This window comes from Hippocampus bargibanti, linkage group LG14, assembly GCF_051943395.1.
Source record: "Hippocampus bargibanti isolate YZ-2025 linkage group LG14, ASM5194339v1, whole genome shotgun sequence".
Lineage (NCBI taxonomy): Eukaryota > Metazoa > Chordata > Actinopteri > Syngnathiformes > Syngnathidae > Hippocampus > Hippocampus bargibanti.
In genome coordinates, this window is record NC_142747.1 from 14077814 (window position 1) to 14096162 (window position 18349).

Sequence of the window (18349 nt, forward strand, 5' to 3'; positions counted from 1 at the left end):
CTCCTAACAATTTATCCACAAAAGTATGGAAGGACAGATGCCAAACAGTAGCATCATCTGACCGCACTAAACTCGATAAAAGTTGTCCAATCATATGACACGCATACACATATGCACTCACAGACACATCCCCACACACATGCACGCGCAATCGCACGCACACACGCGCACGCACGCACACACACACACACTCACACACACACACACACACACACACACACACACACACACACACACACACACACACACACACACACACACACACGCACACGCACACGCACACACACAGTCATGTGCCTAGTTGCCTGGTTGTGCTTTGTTTGGTCTCAGTAAGACGTCTGTCAGTCCCGGGTCCTCTTTTGTTTTCCTCCTTATACACTTTGCAGGCTGCAGTTAGGGAATAGATCAAAAGCATCATGTGAAGTTATTGTTCAGCCTTAAAAGATTTCATGGCTGGGTGAGACTTGGATGTTTGTTTGTGTCATCCCCTCCAAAAAAGCCATGTGTTTTTATCTATCTGGTGCCCATTTTTAGCTAAATGCATTTTTTTCTGCTTAAGATGAAAGACACTCGTAGCGACAAAGTGACTTTAGATGTATTTTGCATGTTGTTCCCCTCTACAATTATGTGATATCTTCAGTGCTCAGCCTCTTAGTCTACTTGCTCTTGACATTCCCATTTACAAAAGCAGATATTATTTCTGCTCCCAGTCAGGGCTTCCAACTGGATAGATGATGTCAGCAAGAAAACAAGAAGCTGCACTCAAAAAAGTGCATCATGTAAGCGAATTTTAGTATGTTTCATGTTTTTTTTTTTGTCATTTCCAGTCATGTTTCCTCCGAACATTGGTATCGAATCAGCACGTTTAGAGTGAAGCACTGTCGGATTGAATTGCACCCTGTGTATTGTCTTCTTGCCCTCAGCCTTCGCTTTAGGCAAGCAACAAGTTGCGAAGAAGTAAATAGAAAATGTCTTCATTCTTCTCCATTGTTATCGGTAATCAGTGTTTCTCGCTCAGATTGACACATTGAATGGGCAGTTTCCTACGTGAGTGTTCTAAAGTTAAAAAAGGCACCAAAGCACCAAAGCCATCCATCCAACCATTTTCCGTACCGCTTATTCCTCATTAGGGTCGCAGGGGGTGCTGGAGCCTATCTTAGCTGTCTTCGGGCACGAGGCGGGGTACACCCTGAATTGGTTGCCAGCCAATCGCAGGGCACACAAAGACGTACAACAGTCACTCTCACACTCACACCGAGGGGCAATTTGGAGTGGTCAATCTGCCTGGCATGCATGTCTTTGGAGTGTAGGATGAAACCGGAGGGCCCGGGGAGAACATGCAAACTCCACACAGGGACACGAACCGGCGACCTCTGCACTGTGAAGCCGGTGTGCAAACCACTCGATGCTCATTGCAAACAGTGACTCCCAAAAGAACATTTTCAATATTTCTCTGACAGACAATCAAAGATGAGATGTATATCGACGGTTCCATTTGTGTTTGGATTGATGAATTTTTCAGCTGTCAATGCTGGATTAAAGTCGTTTCAAACAGAGTATTTTTAATGCATTTCTTTTGATAGTGTCACAGCCATCAGATTAGAATGGAGATATTGGAAGGCAGATATCTTAATTTTGGGTGAATTGCTGAAAATAAATAAATAAATAAGCCAACGTCCTATTTAGGGCATTCTACGTTTGTAGAAATGATGCAATCATGAGGCTAGGTTGAAAAACCGATCAGACTTATTGATAAGCGTGAATATAGAAAAAGAAAAGAAAAGAAAATTATAAAACCTATAAAACAAACCAAAAAAAGTCTTTAGTGCAACACAAGCAGATAAGCAGTTCAGAGGATCGATGGATGCACGGATAGCACTCAGTATCTCTTTAACTCACTCTTAAACTCATTCACTAGCAGACGATATACAAAAATGTGCATAATGGCATGCTGGCAATTATCTAATAACTTCTTTTGGACTACACACATTTGTCCAAAACATCTATGCCGTGAGATGGGTGCTTAGACGACCCCCCACTGTCTTCCACCCCTCTTTCTACCTTGATCATTCATCAGGATCAGTCAGCATTTGAGTCCTGCTATCGAAGCACTGTCGATGAACAACAAAGTTATGCTATCAATGTGACAGATGAGTCTAAAAACATTTTACAAGAGTGAAATCCGTTAAACACTGAAAAACGTCTGCCATGTTCTTGACTTTCAACGTTTCACTGAATGAAATAAGGTGAATTCCACCCGAAATTAAAAAGTTCTGTGTAACGTAAAGGGGATTTCTAAATACGCCCCTTCTCCGCCCGGTCCTCCCGACCAACAGGCCTTGGTAAGCGACTCTATTGCAAAAAATCATTCATACTTATTTTCTCTGCAGGGGCTAAACGAGGCTTTTCACAGCCAGGCAGCCTCCCCGCAATGCACGTGTCAAGCCCAACACACTATCACTGACAGCTTGTACATCCCACACTGCAGCAATTACACATTTTATTGCAATCCCCTTTTTAAGAGGCAGGCTGTTGTCAATGAGCTCAACGCAGACCAAAAGGGCCAGTCTTAGGAGGCCGGGGGCGCTGCAGAGGCTGTGTTGTGTGATTTGTCGCGCCGTGCTTCGTTTGGCAGGTGGCGGCGTGTTTGTTTTGGAGAGGATTTGCATGCCTGCTAAAAATGCATACATGGCGGTGATTGCTCGTGTGCGTAGCCACGAAGCGGAGCTCATGCATAAGTGCTAATGGGCACGCATTAAACCAGGCAAACGGAAGCTGCCAACTAATGTTAGATTGATCAGTTGGCGATGCGCCTTTTTGATCCAACCCACTAACCACATGATGTGGCCATCCACCCACAAGTGTGAATGTTACGAGAGAGGCGAGGGGCATGCTTCGACGATAGCAATTTATCTATCAGCAATGATGTCGTTTTAGAGCCTCATCCTGCTGTTCATACCATCTGGAGAATAAGAAACATCCATGTACATGCAAGTCATGAGCAATGATTTTTAACTCATTCGTTAGTAACTGGAAATAAATGTATTGAACTTGGGCACATACATGAAATCCATGTCTCAAATTAAATTTTCACGTTCAGAAATTGCTTCCAGAGTCAATTAATTACATTTTTGTGATGTGCCTGACTGTGGTTTTTGAGCAGATCGCTCCAAAAAAAGTACACATTACAATAACCAGTGAAAATATATAATGTAAACCACTGTGACAATACGGTGTATCCTCATTTTGCTATCAATAATTTCATTACCAGATGTATCGAGGTGTGTGTGTGTGTGTGTGTGTGTGTGTGTGTGTGTGTGTGTGTGTGTGTGTGTGTAACTGTTCAGTTGTTCAACACAATTGCTTCAACAAAGCTAGCTGAAACAATTCTTTCATTTGGGAAAAAACAGGCCAAAATAAACATTTCAGCATAACAGCTGGTCCGAGAGTTTGACTCCCAGAAACGGAAACAGTTCAGTTGGGCAGTCCTATCCTATCTGCACCCTTGACCATATTCAGCTCCAGGGTATCAGCTGTTATACGTCCTGTCAAGACGCACATTCACTGTCATCTACAAACTTTAGAAGTGTAAGAGAGCAGGAGATGCTGACATGCAGAGAAGTGGAAACTCCACACACACACAGGATCCGAGTACCGCTGAGGTTTTCACAAATGAAGTTTGTTGACTGCATCATCCGGCAACCTGCCTGTCTTGCTCGGCAAGCCGCAGGCGTTCCATCATGCATTGCAGCTCGCCACACACATGCTGTCAAAGGACTTTCAGAGCACACACACTAGATCAAGTCATTCAGGCCCAAAACGCCATGTTTCTTGTGGACTGGAATGCTGCTGGTGTGTGTGTGAGAGTTTGTATGGCTATTTTTGTGAGGACCGCTATGATTTTATACTATACGTAGTGAAGACGGTAGTCGAGTGGTTAGCGGTAAGCTCCCTGTGTGGAGTTTGCATGTTCTCCCCGCGTGGGTTTTCTCCGGGTCATCCGATTTCCTCCCACACTCCAAAAACATGCATGGAAGGCAGATTGACCACTCCAAATTGTCGCGAGGTGTGAGTGTGAGAGTGACTGTTGTACGTCTTTGTGTGCCCTGCGATTGGCTGGCAACCAATTCAGGGTGTCCCCGGCCTCGTGCCCGAAGACAGCTGAGATAGGCACCAGCACCCCCCGCGACCCTAATGAGGAATAAGCGGTACGGAAAATGGATGGATGGATGGACGTAGTGAGGACATTTTTGACTAGTAGGACTTTTATGTCCGTCCTCACGTTTTTCATTCTAAAGGCTTCTAGAAGGTCTATATATGCATCTCGTGTGTGTGAGTGTGTGCGTGTGTGTCCGTGTATGTGTTTGAGTTTGTATGGCTATTTTGGTGAGGACCAATATGATTTTATACTATACGTAGTGAGGACATTTTTGACAAGTGAGGACTTTTTGGTTGGTCCTCACAAGTTTTTCATTCTAAAGGCTTCTAGACGGGCTATATATGAATCTTGTGTGTGTATGTGTGTTTGCATGCATGCATGTGCGTGGGTGTGAGTATGTCCACTTTATGGAGTCACAATCTCCTGATCGCCGATGGTGACGGCTTGCGGGCCTCGACACACTGACAGGAGCTGTTAGCTGAAGAATGGTTCTGAATAGCTTCTCTCTATGATGGTCATTTCCATTGTCAGCTGGTTTCTGATTCTGTCCTAATTTATGCTGAAAGCTATGAAAAATTATGTCAAAATATATTCTTTAGAACACATGTGTCAAAGTCAAGGCCTAGGGACCAAATCTGGCCAGCCACATCATTTTATTTGGCCCGCGAAAGTAAATCAAACTTCCATGATGCTTGCTAAAATCAGAACCAAAATTTCAAATTGTCGTATGTATACCACAATAACAGTCATTTTTTACCTTAAATTTAACTCATTCACTGCCAGATGTGCAAAAATGTGTCCACTCCAGTGCCAGGGTTTTTGTCATTGTTACTTGAATTCCAGGGCCCACAGAATATTGACTTTTAGGATGACATAAACAGTCTTTCATCATAAAAAAAAATCCTAAATTATATGGGTCTGGAGTTATATGAGCTTGAAATGAGGGCTGCTGTCCACAATACAATGCAATCCATACACATTGGTTTATATAGTGTTTTAACAACAACTGAAGCCGGAACAAAACACTAACATGGAAAAAAGGGAAATTCTGCTCCCCTGTGGAAGGGAAAAACATTGCGAGAGGTCTGACCAGCGCTTTATGGCACCCAAGCAAGAAAAAAAACAAAACCCCCAAAAAATCGGGAATGGCACTCATATTTTCAATTCCTGAATAAATTCACGAATGGCAGTGAATGAGTTAAACACTTGGGGGAGCAGTTACATGTGTGGCAATTGAGACAACTTTCTTTTCGCTAGCATGGTCCTCACACCTTCCGTTTTTCTTTTGCCCGAAGAGCCCAAAGGCATCAATATGTGGTGCATGAGAGGTGTTAGTGAACAAAAACAAACAACACTCCATTCTGGCATCATTCTCTCCCCATGTGAAACGCCCTGTCTTTCCACATGAACAAAGCAGACTCTTACTTGAAATCATTGCGTTAGACACCATGTCATTGGCCTTATGTTAAACCGGACTGATGCCAAATTCCAGATAGGGGACACACGGAGACACAGACAAGGATAATAAAGGCAGATGAGCTGGAGTCTGATTCAGTAACATTTTGGCCATACACAAGCAGCAAGCCTTCCCTTTAAATTTGATAGCAGCCACCTCACATGCTCCCCAAGATAGGTGAGACAGTGAAATATTAGATAATCCATTCGAAAAAAAGACAGGCTTAAACTCATCAGATTTACATCAAGCACCAGGCTTTAAAACGATAAGTGCTATTTAGTCTTAGCTTTGACCGGAGCGCTTCAAATGCTGCTATTTATCATAATCTCTGACGTTCCCGTGTAAGAATAGAAGACAACCGTAATCGCTTATTATCCCATCCAAACAGCAGCGTGCAAGATGTACTTCTACTCCGAATGAGGGAGAATTATGTAACTATTCAAATGTGCTGGAAAAAGGAAACTAAGACGATTGGCTTTCTGTATAGTGTGTGTGTGCGTGTGTGTGTGTGTGTGTGTGTGTGTGTGTGAGTGTGTGTACAGTATATGTTTGTGCGCGCACCCGCGCGTGTGTGTATACACATCAAAAAAAGGAGCTGACACACTCTAAAGTTGGCCAATAACTGTCAAATTGATACTTTCTTCTTTGTACTGTTACACACTAGCATGTGTGCAAAACTACAGTAGTTTTTTGACTTACAAGTAATCTGGCATGATTTATTTCATGATCCAAGCTGCTTTTTGACCATTTTTCATTTCTATCATTATTTTCATAATACTTCTCGAGTTGCACAAGTTTTCTGCTCTGTATTACATGTCGTGAAATATGATCAAACGCCTCTGAATATAAATAGACCTGACACATTCAAGTCATCAAACTTCCTGTTAAGGCTCGAACTACATCTCTGATTCTCAACCCAGTACCACCCTAGAAACAAAATTGGATGAAGACATCAATAAAAACAGCCCTAACAATCGTAAGCAACCAGAATCAAATCCAGGAACCACAATTGGTATTGTAACCATTTCAATTCAAACAATGCCCAAGTGGATTGAATACTTTCCGCAAAAGTAAAAAAAAAAAAAAACGTGGCTTTCATCCTAAAAAGCATAGGATCAAAATAAAAAAATGCCATTGACTAATTGATGTGACAAGACCCAAGTCACAACAACAAAATCGCCCACATGAGTGAACATATTTAACTCATTTACTGCCAGACGTACAAAAATGTCTCCACTGCAGTGGCAGGGTTTTTGTCATTGTCACTCGAATTAAAGGACCCACAGAATATTGAGTTTTAGGACGACATAAACATTCAAGACAGTGTGACAACCATTAAGCTGTCTTCTTTCATCAGAAAAAAAGTTAATTCCTAAATTATATTGGTCTGGAGTTATATGAGTTTGAAATGAGGGCAGCTGTCCAAAATACAATGCAATCCATAGATACCGGTTCATATAGCGCTTTAACAGCAGATAAGCTGGAACAAAGCGCTCACATGGAAAAAAGGGAAATGATGCCCCCTTGTTGCAAAGAAAAAACATTGCCAGAGGCCATGGCCAGTGCTTTAGTGGCACCCAAACAAGAAAAAACAAAACCCGAAAAAAAATTGAGAATGGCGCTCTGTCATATTTTCAATTCCCGAATAAATTTGTCAATGAAAGTGAATGAGTTAAGGATGATGCGACATATGAAGCGCATTCAGTGTACACTAACCTGCAGCGACCTCATTAACTTCCCTTAACGATCCTTCGTTTTGATCGCCTTCCACCACCTCTACTTGATACCACATACTTATTCTAGCAGCTGAATTCTATCTCACGTCGCAGTTTTTCTTCCATCCATTATACGCATACACCCTTGATTTTTGTCCTCAGATTTTAGCTGCCTGTGGCTGCCAGGCAGCTCCAGTGGTGCATTTTAAAAAGGTGTTGATGGATGGGAGAGAATTGAGCAATGGCTTCTCCCAAAATTGATCCTCCCCAAGCCTGTCTAGGATTTTAGGGTGTTGTCGCATTTCAAAGTGTTCCCAAGAATGTTATCGTAACATCACAAAAAAGTCTTACGACGCCTGCAAAGCATGCAGAATGAAATACGGCAGAACGACGGGACTGTTTCACTTTGGTGTCTCACCTGCATTCGGGCAGGATGCTCAAGGGGCTTCTCTGTTATGTGATGTCTTTTGTGTATGGTGAAATAAATGCTTTATAGTCTATGACGAAGAGTAGGAGGCCCATTTTTCAACAAGAAAACCCACTAAAACGGAACATGTCTTCCTTAGAACCCGTCTTCGTGCACAAACGCAATATTGACATGCTGTAATTTAGCACGGGCATTAAGTTGTCTCTGTCTGATAAGACATGCAGTGTTGATTGGAGGGGAGGTGGGGGTCACTTTACCTGCCTGAGGCCATCCTTGCCACTCTGCATGATCCGAAGAGCGTAGTTGGAGCGCTGGCCTTTGCTGTTAAATTCAATGTGGCCTGTTAGACCCTCCAGCTCTACCTGTCCAATAAAGAAAAGAGAACATTCAAGACTTCTCCACTGATTCCAGCTCACTTTGCCCTCATCAGTGATTATTATATGAATCACTGGAGGGGACGGCCCTCGCTCGTTAGTCTTCTCTTTTACAGTAAAATGTGAAAGAATAACCATTTGTTGAGCTCAAATTAATCTCTCTCGGCAAAAAACACAGCAGTCGTTATGTTCAACTGGACACCATTTTATTCACTGACCCTGCGTCCATTGCCTTATAGGATGATTATAGGATTTCAATTTTAGGACAAGAAAACTAAAGACTAACTTTTAATGACAATCGATGAAAAGGTTTCTTCAGCCGTCATCTGTACTTCTTTGAAGGTGTCGGACGTTTCGCTTCTTATCCAAGAAACTTCGTCAGCAAACTAAAGTCTTACTGGTAGTTTAGGCCCTATATATATATATATATATATATATATATATATATATATATATATATATATATATATATATATATATATATAATATATACAACTGAGAGCTTACACAGATGTTTTAATGACAATAATTATGCACGGCATCAGTGTATCTTTGTTTTCTTTGCAGAAAAAAGTCTATTCTATTTTCAAACAATTTTAATTGTTGCAATTTTATTTTTGCTGGAATTTTATCATTCACAATTTTTTCATTCAAAATGTCATTTTATATTGTTTTTACAAATGCAAAGAAAAAAAACATTTTCTTGTTTGGAACTAAAATTTCTATATAAATATAGAAATACAGTATATTGAAGTGTTTCTAATCATTCTTAGTAAACAAACTTTAAGATTCAATTTTTTTTCCCAAAAAGCGAAATTAAAACATTTTGAATTCCACGTGGAGGCCCAGTAACAACAATTTATTTTTGGTTTAGAATAGCTAAATAGATCGATCGATCAAAATAAATAAACAACACAAAAAAAACTAAAAATTAAAAAAAAAACTAAAAATAAAAATAACTAAAACTAAAACTAAAAAAAAAAAAGTCCCCCATTAGGATTTGACCCTCTTCGGAAACTTCCAAGGACATTTGGGCAACGCTATACGCCTTATTCCTGATTTATATAAGCATACAAATAGCTCTCCCTTCCAAAATAACGAACATTTCCAAAATAGGCACGTTGAATCATTCTAAGCTTTTTTTATGAAGTCCTGCCGAGGCCAACTTACCATTCTCAGGTAATTCATGAGGCTGGTGCCGTGCTCCCAGATTTTGGAGGACTTGCAAGAGAGCTGAGTGGCGCCTACATTTTGGCTACGATTCAGCTCCTGGACCGCTGCCACCACCGCATAGACCGCATCAAAGAAAAGCGCTGAGGAGAGCTGCGCAAGAACGAGGGGGAGATAGAGAGGAAGGTGGATATATTATGCATGCACACACCAACTGCTCAGACTCTGAGTGCAAACAAACATAGTGAGCAGTTGCCATTCAGTGTGTTACACCAGGGTTGTCCAGAGTTTTTCCTCTGAGAGCTACAAATAGAATCAGTGAACGATGCAATGTCCATTTTGACGTCCTCCATCTTTATGCTAACAACAATACTATTGTTTTTATACATTTTATAGCTACTGTATATTGGTACCGCTACTTAAAAAATGAATATGTTTTGGGACAAATTTCTGAACTACAAACTTTTCTAAGTACAGTAGACGCATTTTCCATGTAAATGGCCTAATCCGTTCCATATCCCCCAAATTTTGATATAAATGTTTCCTAAATCCTAAAAATGCATCAAACTATGTAACAATTGCATTATTGTGCAATTTATCAGAGTAATATATGGTATAGTGGAAAACACAAATGACGATTATTTAACATTTCACTGCATCTGCCTAATTTTTGTTGCCCTTTTTATTTTATGTTCTCTCTCTGAAATGTTTTTACGGCCTGTGTTTTGTTTTGAACTGATCCAAGGACGTTTGCTTTACAATCTTTCAAAAACATCCAAGACATTAGCATAGTGAGCGATCGCCCAACTGGTGAGCACTTTTTCTGGGTGACTCACATTATGTAAAACCATCGAAACACCACTTACCCGGAGGGATGAATAACAAGGATGCTGCATTGACAAATAGTTCTGTATTTATTTAGCTACATTCAGAAGACACATTCGGTGGAGGTCCCATTTTAGCCAATGGTATGCCTGGATGATTCTAATTCCAATGGCTGAGCACCTATATTGCATTCATTGGAGCATTATATTTCTAAATCACAAATGAAAAACCATTGAATTGGTTGCCAGCCAATCACAGGGCACACAAAGACAAACAACAGTCACTCTCACACTCACACCTAGGGACAATTTGGAGTGGTCAATCTGCCTGCAATGCATGTTTTTGTAGTGTGGGAGGAAACCGGAGGACCCAGAGAAAACCCACGCGGGCCCGGGGAGAACATGCAAGCTCCACACAGGGAGGCCGGACCAGGCCGCGAACCCCTGCACTGTGAAGCCGGTGTGCAAACCACTCGACTACCGGGCCGCCCCATCAGTTTGCTGCCATGAATTGTCACTACCCTCAGCAGACTTATTTAATTGTTTCTTTAAAAATGAGAATATGTTTGTTTACTTCCCTGCTTTTCATCTCTTTTAGAGTTTTACTCCTGTTCTAGCTCCATATTTCAACCATCCGTCATGTTCGATGTAAATACTGGAATGCATCATGGGTAAATGAATATTCGATTATCTCTTTCGGTCGTTTGCGGCGGTCATGGAAGAGCCAGGGATATCCTCGACCACAACTTTGGAACGCACCGAAACAAATGCAAGGTGATTATGGCTCGATATCGGCAAGGCAAGATGGCAGACGAAGGTTCAAACCTATGATGGAAAAGTGTAGCCCATACTCAGTGTTTGAAATAGCATCTGCCCGGCGGCCCGGGACGTACAACTTTTACGTCGGGCGAACAACTTTCAAAAAGGCTCAGCCCGGATGGCCGACTACTTTTCAAAAAAAAAGTGATATTTTTTCAAATCAAACGTCTGTTTTATTCAATAAACCAAAAGCCACATACAAAATGCTAAGAGCCATGTGGACTCCACTTTCTCAGCGGCTTTCAAAACTGCAAATTGCCAAACGAACGTTCGCTTGGCAATTTGCATACTCGGCACCGGCAGCCAAAAAGAAGCCTGCTTTGGACTACACCCTGACTGAAAAGTGTAGTTCAGAGTTTTGAAAGCCGCTGAGAAAGTAGAGTCCACGTAGCTTAGAGCAGACAACAAATTGCAAACGTTACATTGTACACCATGACGACAAACGACAACTGGAGCAAAATCTTCAACAAGGTATATTACCATAAATTAGGCAAGGGAGCATTTGTGGTTGGTACTTCCTTAATTTTAAAAAACCCTTTACACTTCGCAACAATGTTTTTATTTTTTGGGCGATTAGACGTCTTTATGTGTTTTAAGTTGTGAAAAATCGGGCAGGCAACTTTATGGCTGGGCCGGCAACTTTTCAGAGTTCAGAGACCCGGGTGTCCACTAACTTTTTGTCATGAGTTTCAGACACTGCCATACTGTATTTTATTTTTAGCATTCATAACAAGAGCCAATATTTTCCTGTTGAGGTGTTGTGCAACTTGAACATTTTGCATGAAGAGACGTTCATCAGTTCACATACCAGTGTGTTTTGAAAAATGCTAAATCACAGCTTTCTGTAAAAGATGGCACATAGTTTGAATTTGTACACTTTTTGGACACCTCATCCTTTCACATCAGAAATTGCTGTACCACATGAGCCCTATGGGGACACTTATACGTCAAACAACATTAGCATCAAAGACAGCAGATCAATTCTTCAAGGGGTAAATAACTTAGTTTTCCTAAATTGCCATCAGCCTTTTTTTCTTTTAACGTTAAGTTAATTAGTCATAAAGGCGTAGAACTGAGAAGTATTCAAGCAACCAGCTGTGAGAGCAACTGTATAGCTTTCTATCATGCTGCGTTCTAATGCTTATTGGCCTCTTTCAGCAGCCAGCTTGTGCACAACAGAGGGGGGCAAATTGTTGAGCGCTCTTTCGTCGTCGGCATTCATTCAGTTTAAGTACAGATTTGCTCATTAATCGACTCCTTCTATTGGCTTCCAACTAGGTACTTGACAGTATAAACAGTTTCATGAACACGTCGTAAGAAACACTCCCCTCTCAACATGAAATCTTTTCATCTTTACCAACATATTTGTTTTTAATTTCTCAAATCTACAGGACAACATCAACATAAAACACTGATATACTTTAATAATCTTGCCCACGATATGAGTGTTTCTAATACAGTATTTCAAGTCAATAGTCGAGTAACTAAAGAGTGCTGATGTCAAACTCATTTGAACTCAGAGGCCACACGGAGAACAATCTATTCCATCGTGGGACCAGTAAAATCATAACACAGTATTTTCTAGTGTATAAGGCGCACCCCAAAGCCTTCATTTTTTTCAAAAGATGATCCTGCACCTTATACGCTGGTGCGCCTTATATGTGAAGAGATATTGAGCCACAACAGGTCTCGCAACTACTGTCAGCTTCTACCGACTCCATTTCCCCAGTAGAAGAAGTTGTGAGTAACCCCAGCCTCTATTGTAGTTCCTTATAAAGTAGTGTGCCTTATATTTGGAAAACTTTTGTAAATGTATATACAGTAAAGTCTCGTTATATCGATATTCAAGGGAGTCCGAAAAAATATCGATATAACCGGGACTATCGATATATCCGACCCTGTTTGCATGTAATTTTCTCCGTGCGTGCACAGAAATAGTATCGATATAACCGGGACTATCGATATATCCGATATCGATATAACGAGACTTTACTGTATTATATTTGGTAAACATTTTCCATTCATTGAAGGTATGCCTTATAGTCAGGTGTGCCTTAAATATGGAAAAAGTTTGAAAATACACCATTCATTGGGGGTGCGCCTTATACACCGGAAAATACGATGCATAGCAACAATTGCCAGCTGTTTATTCACACAGGCTGGAGTTACTGTGGTTGAAAATAATTCGACCAAATCGTCTCGCGGGCCAGATTAAACCCATTGGAGGACCTGTTCTGATCCGTGGGTCATACGTTTGACACCGCTGACATCCAGTAACCAAATAGAACAATCGAGGCTCTGTCTTCAAAGAATTTACTGTGTTTTAAATTTAAATTTATTATGTTTTTGACAGAATGAATAAGTAGACATGGTGTGACTTTGATATTAATCCATTATAATAAACAAATAAATACATTGTGTACACTATACTTTGCTTTTGAAATGTCGGGTTGTGAGCTGGCAATACTTTGCGGTTTGTGTAATTCCTCATAGTGAATCAAGACACTGCAATAGATTTAATGAGGCGCTGCCAGGAAAACAACCCGCTCGGATGTCCGCTACAATTACAGCACTTAACCGGATAAATGTCATACTTGTATAATATGGCGATTGTTTTTTGATGTGTGTGTTTCGCAACGGGGACTTTTGAGTCGCAGATGCATTCAGCCTTTAAAGGTCTGTTTGGCCTTTGTAAAGAAATACATCTACGTGAATGTATCTTTTAACGAATGACATAAATAACTAAAACGGGTGCAGGGGGGGGGGGGTGTTGTGTGTGTGTTAGTGCGGACTAACCGGGGTGCCCTCAAAGGGAGCATGTTCACAGTTCTCTTGCCAGGAGCGGTTGAGGCTTAGTGCAAAATCCTCAAAGAATGGATGCGTTTGGTTGAAAACTGAAAAACCAACAATGTTGACCCGCTGATCCGCCACGTTGTCCAGTCGTAGCATGGAGAACTCCTGTGAGGCAAAATGACATCATGATGAGATTTCAGCATACCCAGTTTGAATAGTTGCTGGATACATTAGATATTTTAAAATGTGCACCAATTATGTTTAACTCCGTCACTGCCAGATGTGCAAAAATGTGACCACTTCAGTGCCAGTTTTTTGTCATTGCCACTCGAATTCCGGGACCCACAGAATATTGAGTTTTAGGACTACATAAAGTTGCGTTGAGTTGCTATGTTATTACTACTTTGTATTATGTCATATTGGGCTGATGTATACACTCGGATTACTCGGTGACATGATACATCGAGCTGTCACCGTGTCATCTGCTTCCACCCTTTCCCTATGTAGTTACTTAGTAGTTTTCATTGATAGAGACTTTTAATTTTTCATTTCCATATCTGATTCTATGTTGAATTTCTGCTACTCACCTGTCAAATACGGACACTCCCCAATTTAAGAATGAGATACATTCTGAACAGTCGTTCGTCAGGTGAATTTGTTCGTAATTTGCTTTAGTGCTATATTTTGTATTGAATGTATGTTTAAGGTTTATATAAATATGTTTTAGGCTTGTATAAATAACCTGTATTTGTTTTGTACTGAAAAATAAACATTTAATAAAATATATGGTCTATAAAGATATGTACAAGTACAACTGGAGAGAATACTACAAATGTTACTACAAAAATGTTTGTATGTACAGTTGTTCGTAACTTGAATGTTCGTAGGTATGGGAGCGTCTGTACTTTATTAATCTCAATTATTCTGGTGGAATAGATGAAAAAAAATATAAATATGGATCATTTTATCAATAAAAAATATGAATACTGCTTAGCTTGAATTATAAAACGAGAATGCGAGAAAGAGACAAACTAAACAAGGACAGTGAGCTCATACAAAAGAACACTGATGAACAGACAAATAAATTAGCAGGAAGCAGAGGGAATACAAAGTATCATCTTTTTCAGTGTTTTTGCTTGGGATGTGCTGTTCTGATTCTACCGGAGGGAAGGGTCGACACGGGACCGGCGGAAAAATAAAGATGAGAACGGACGAAAAAGGGATTATTGGGGGCGGAGGAGAGGAGGAACCGAGGGATTAACATTTCCTGAAGCCTATCGGATGGAGGTGTCAGAAATCACATGCCCCAACATTTAGGTGCAGCCCCGGCAGGCCCTATGTGCCATCTTGTAGTTGACAAACTGCCAGTCAACCAGCGAGGCCGCAGATTGCCAAGATAAGCAAAAATGGCGGGTATGCTCGGTGAGGAAAATTAGACACAGCAGACAGAGCTGTAGATCAATGCTATCGGTGGTCTGACAGCTTTTACTTCCATCGGTAGGGAGGGTTGAAGCCTGTCATTTTTTTAATTCGATTCAACTACATGCGTGCTGCATAATGACTGGATCTAAATGGAAAAAGCTACAAAGATGGCAGTGATTGAGTTAATGTTAACTGTCCTCCGTGGGCCCTATTCCTTTTTTTTTGGGACTGGTCATTATCCAAGAGCCGTGATGTCGGAAAACAGAGATAAAAAGAGATGTTGGAAAACCGAGAAGAAGTGAAGTCAAAGAGTTTGGTCTTAATTCCACTTTGAGGGAAATAAAAGAACCAGTGCAAAGGATCGACAGATGGGTGAAATTCCTTGGCGCCATGTAGATAAGGACTAAGTGTGCTTTGATAGATCAATAGAGGCAAAAGTGTGCAAATGAGCCCATCATGATGTTTACCCGTCACAGCAGCTTGTCTGTACAGGTATATGCATGCGCACGGCGACATGCTAGGTGAATGAGAATCACTCTAATTGAGCTACACATGTAATTAAAAAGGAAACTGAATATCTTCAGGCATTGTGAGAAATGAGAAAAGCAGGGGTTTATATTTGTTCACACCGTTTGAGTCGAGACAAATGCAGACTGTTTCTTATTGCTTTCGACAAGGACACATTCTTGCATACTAAATGGGACAAGCGTGAAGCGGGCATTGCTAAGTGGAGTACAATCGGTTCTCAGCGGTGGGGAAAATAAAGGCAGTCTTTGGAGGGTCAACAGCAACTGTGATCAATGAGAAGGTGAAAAAGGCACAGTATTAAAATGATGAGGGCAGAGAAAAGTTGAAAAAAAAAATAGGTCAAATAAAAAGCTTTCAAGAACGAGAAGCAGGAAGTTAGGGTGATATAGGCAGCATTAACTACAGTCCAAGTATTTGAAAGGAACATTCGAACAATTGTTTGTTGCATATAAATATGGTGAAAAAGCAAAATCTACATTTTAATGTTTAAATAGGTAAAAAAAAATGCAAATGGTCCCACAGGTTCTCCAGATTTAAAAGTAAAAAGATTCATAGTATGGTGTCATATACACTTGACCGATCATTCTCCGCTGGGGATCGTGATAAAGGACACTTTTCACATAAGATGAAGTCATCTGATCCAATTTTGTAATGTTCACTAATGACATTTTCCACCAGTTTCTGCACCCTCCAATAAAGAGCGTCTTAAGTGGTGACATGGATTGACTATTTGAAAAGAAGAGGGTAATATTTCTAATCTTCTGATGTTGCACTGCAAACCGAGCAGACGGTCTAAAGGCGTGTTTCTCGAAATTGCATATTGATTGCTGAAAAGATAAAGTGCTCACGAATGACATTTCTGCCCTTCGATGAAGAAGAAGTTGAGGTCAGGTGAGCTCAAACCCGGCCCAGGCTGGAATTAAATATCAGAATCAGAATCAGAATACCTTTATTCGTCCCGCAATGGGGAAATTTGCAGTCCACAGCAGCAATTGAAGAGGGATGGGGTTGGGGTGGGAGTGAAAGGATAGAAAACAAGATATTCTAAGCATAACAAAATAAAAATGTATTATCTATATTTTCTAATATGCAGATTGTCTGCTTAGCGGGAAGTAAATCATTGCAACAATTGGCACGTAAATCTCGGCTCAAGCCTCTTGCAGGCTTTTAATTATGCTGTTCTCAAGGAACGTAGTGTGGGAGGAAAAGAGGTAGGGAAAGGGAGTCTTAGAAAATGTCATGAAGATTAGTTGTTGAAAATTGTGTATATTATGGAATGAATCCCCGGAAGCTGGACAAGTGAACAAAAACCACAGGGCGTCGTACCTTACAGCTAAAGTAATTCCCTGCAAGTTCAGAGATGCCTTATCATAACATTTATCTCTGTGCAGCATGCTGCTGTTAAAACATTAACATGGCTTGAAAACTCATAATAGTCGCATAAATCAATAAGAAACCTGGTTGGACTCATGCGGTGTGGAGGAAACAAATGGCAGCTTTTATTCTATTATTCACCATTATTCACAGCAACGACTTTGACCTGGAAGAGCAACAGCCTATTTGTTAGGAAGGAACCTTATGCCATGATTAATATTTACACTGTTTGAGTCGAAAAATGCATGCATATTTTAGACAGTGACATATGTTAGGAATCTGAGAGAGATTCTTCTGGGAAGACATTCATATCTCAGACAGCAGAGTAACAAAGGATCTCAATCTTTATTAATCGCCACAAAAGCATTGCCAGAATCAAGCTGAAGTTGGCAGAAGGAAATGCTTCAAATTCTTGGACCTGTTTTACAACAATGCACTAGTAGGCCGTCAGGGCCTGCAAGGCCTTCTTTGCTGGCCTAAAACTATTAGATGTTTATTATATTTTGTCCGTGAATTCTTATTAAATCATTCCAAATTGTCTTTCAGCTTCCTTTCATTACTTTTCCCCTGCCGTGCTGCTTCCAGATGTGTGTTTTCATATTTAAGCATTTACCCAATCACATTTCAGCCATTATTTGTTACCAGGGTCAGAAATCTACCTGGACGCCGTCACAATGAGTTCTGCAGGCCCTGTGGCATCAAATGTGTCGGTCAAATTGTTGCTTGAACCAATAAGATGATTGGTGAGTCACTAGCCAATCATAGTATCACTAGTCGCTAGTGATAAGCGCATACTGGCCAGAGCTAGCACAAACTATCTATAGCGAGCGGCATAAGCAAATATTGTTGTATTGTATTGTATATTGTTGTGTTGATTTAAGAGTGTTTTTGTCAACCCACAATGGCTGAAAGAGGAGAAGACATGGATTTGTGGACTTCAGGAGAGTGCGCCCCCAGCATGCTCCACTAACCATCGACGGTGCTGCAGTGGAGAGAGTGAGCAGCACCAAGTTCCTGGGAGTGCACATATCCAAAGACCTGTCCTGGAGCCACAACACGGCATCAATGGCCAAGAGAGCCCACCAGCGCCTGTACTTCCTCCGCAAGCTCAAAAGAGTTGGAGCCCCGACCCCCATCACGACCTCCTTCTACCGCGGTACCATAGAGAGCATCCTGACCAGCTGTATCACTGTGTGGTACGGCGCCTGCACCGTGTCCTGCCGTAAGACTCTGCAGCGCATCGTGAGGACAGCTGACAAGATCATCGGTGTCTCTCTCCCCCCCCTTC

General features: G+C 41.0%; 1 protein-coding gene across 4 annotated transcripts in view; it reads right to left on the reverse strand.

Moving 5' to 3' along the window:
* Positions 1 to 18349, reverse strand: part of grik4 (glutamate receptor, ionotropic, kainate 4) — a 246096-nt gene that overhangs the window by 48418 nt on the left and 179329 nt on the right. For all 4 annotated transcript variants that reach the window (XM_089013796.1, XM_089013795.1, XM_089013794.1 and 1 more), the window contains exons 9-11: positions 13741 to 13902; positions 9302 to 9454; positions 8015 to 8119 (exon numbers count right to left, since the gene is read on the reverse strand). In XM_089013796.1, the coding sequence (XP_088869922.1) occupies positions 8015 to 8119; positions 9302 to 9454; positions 13741 to 13902 (420 nt within the window). The remainder of the gene's footprint in view (positions 1 to 8014; positions 8120 to 9301; positions 9455 to 13740; positions 13903 to 18349) is intronic.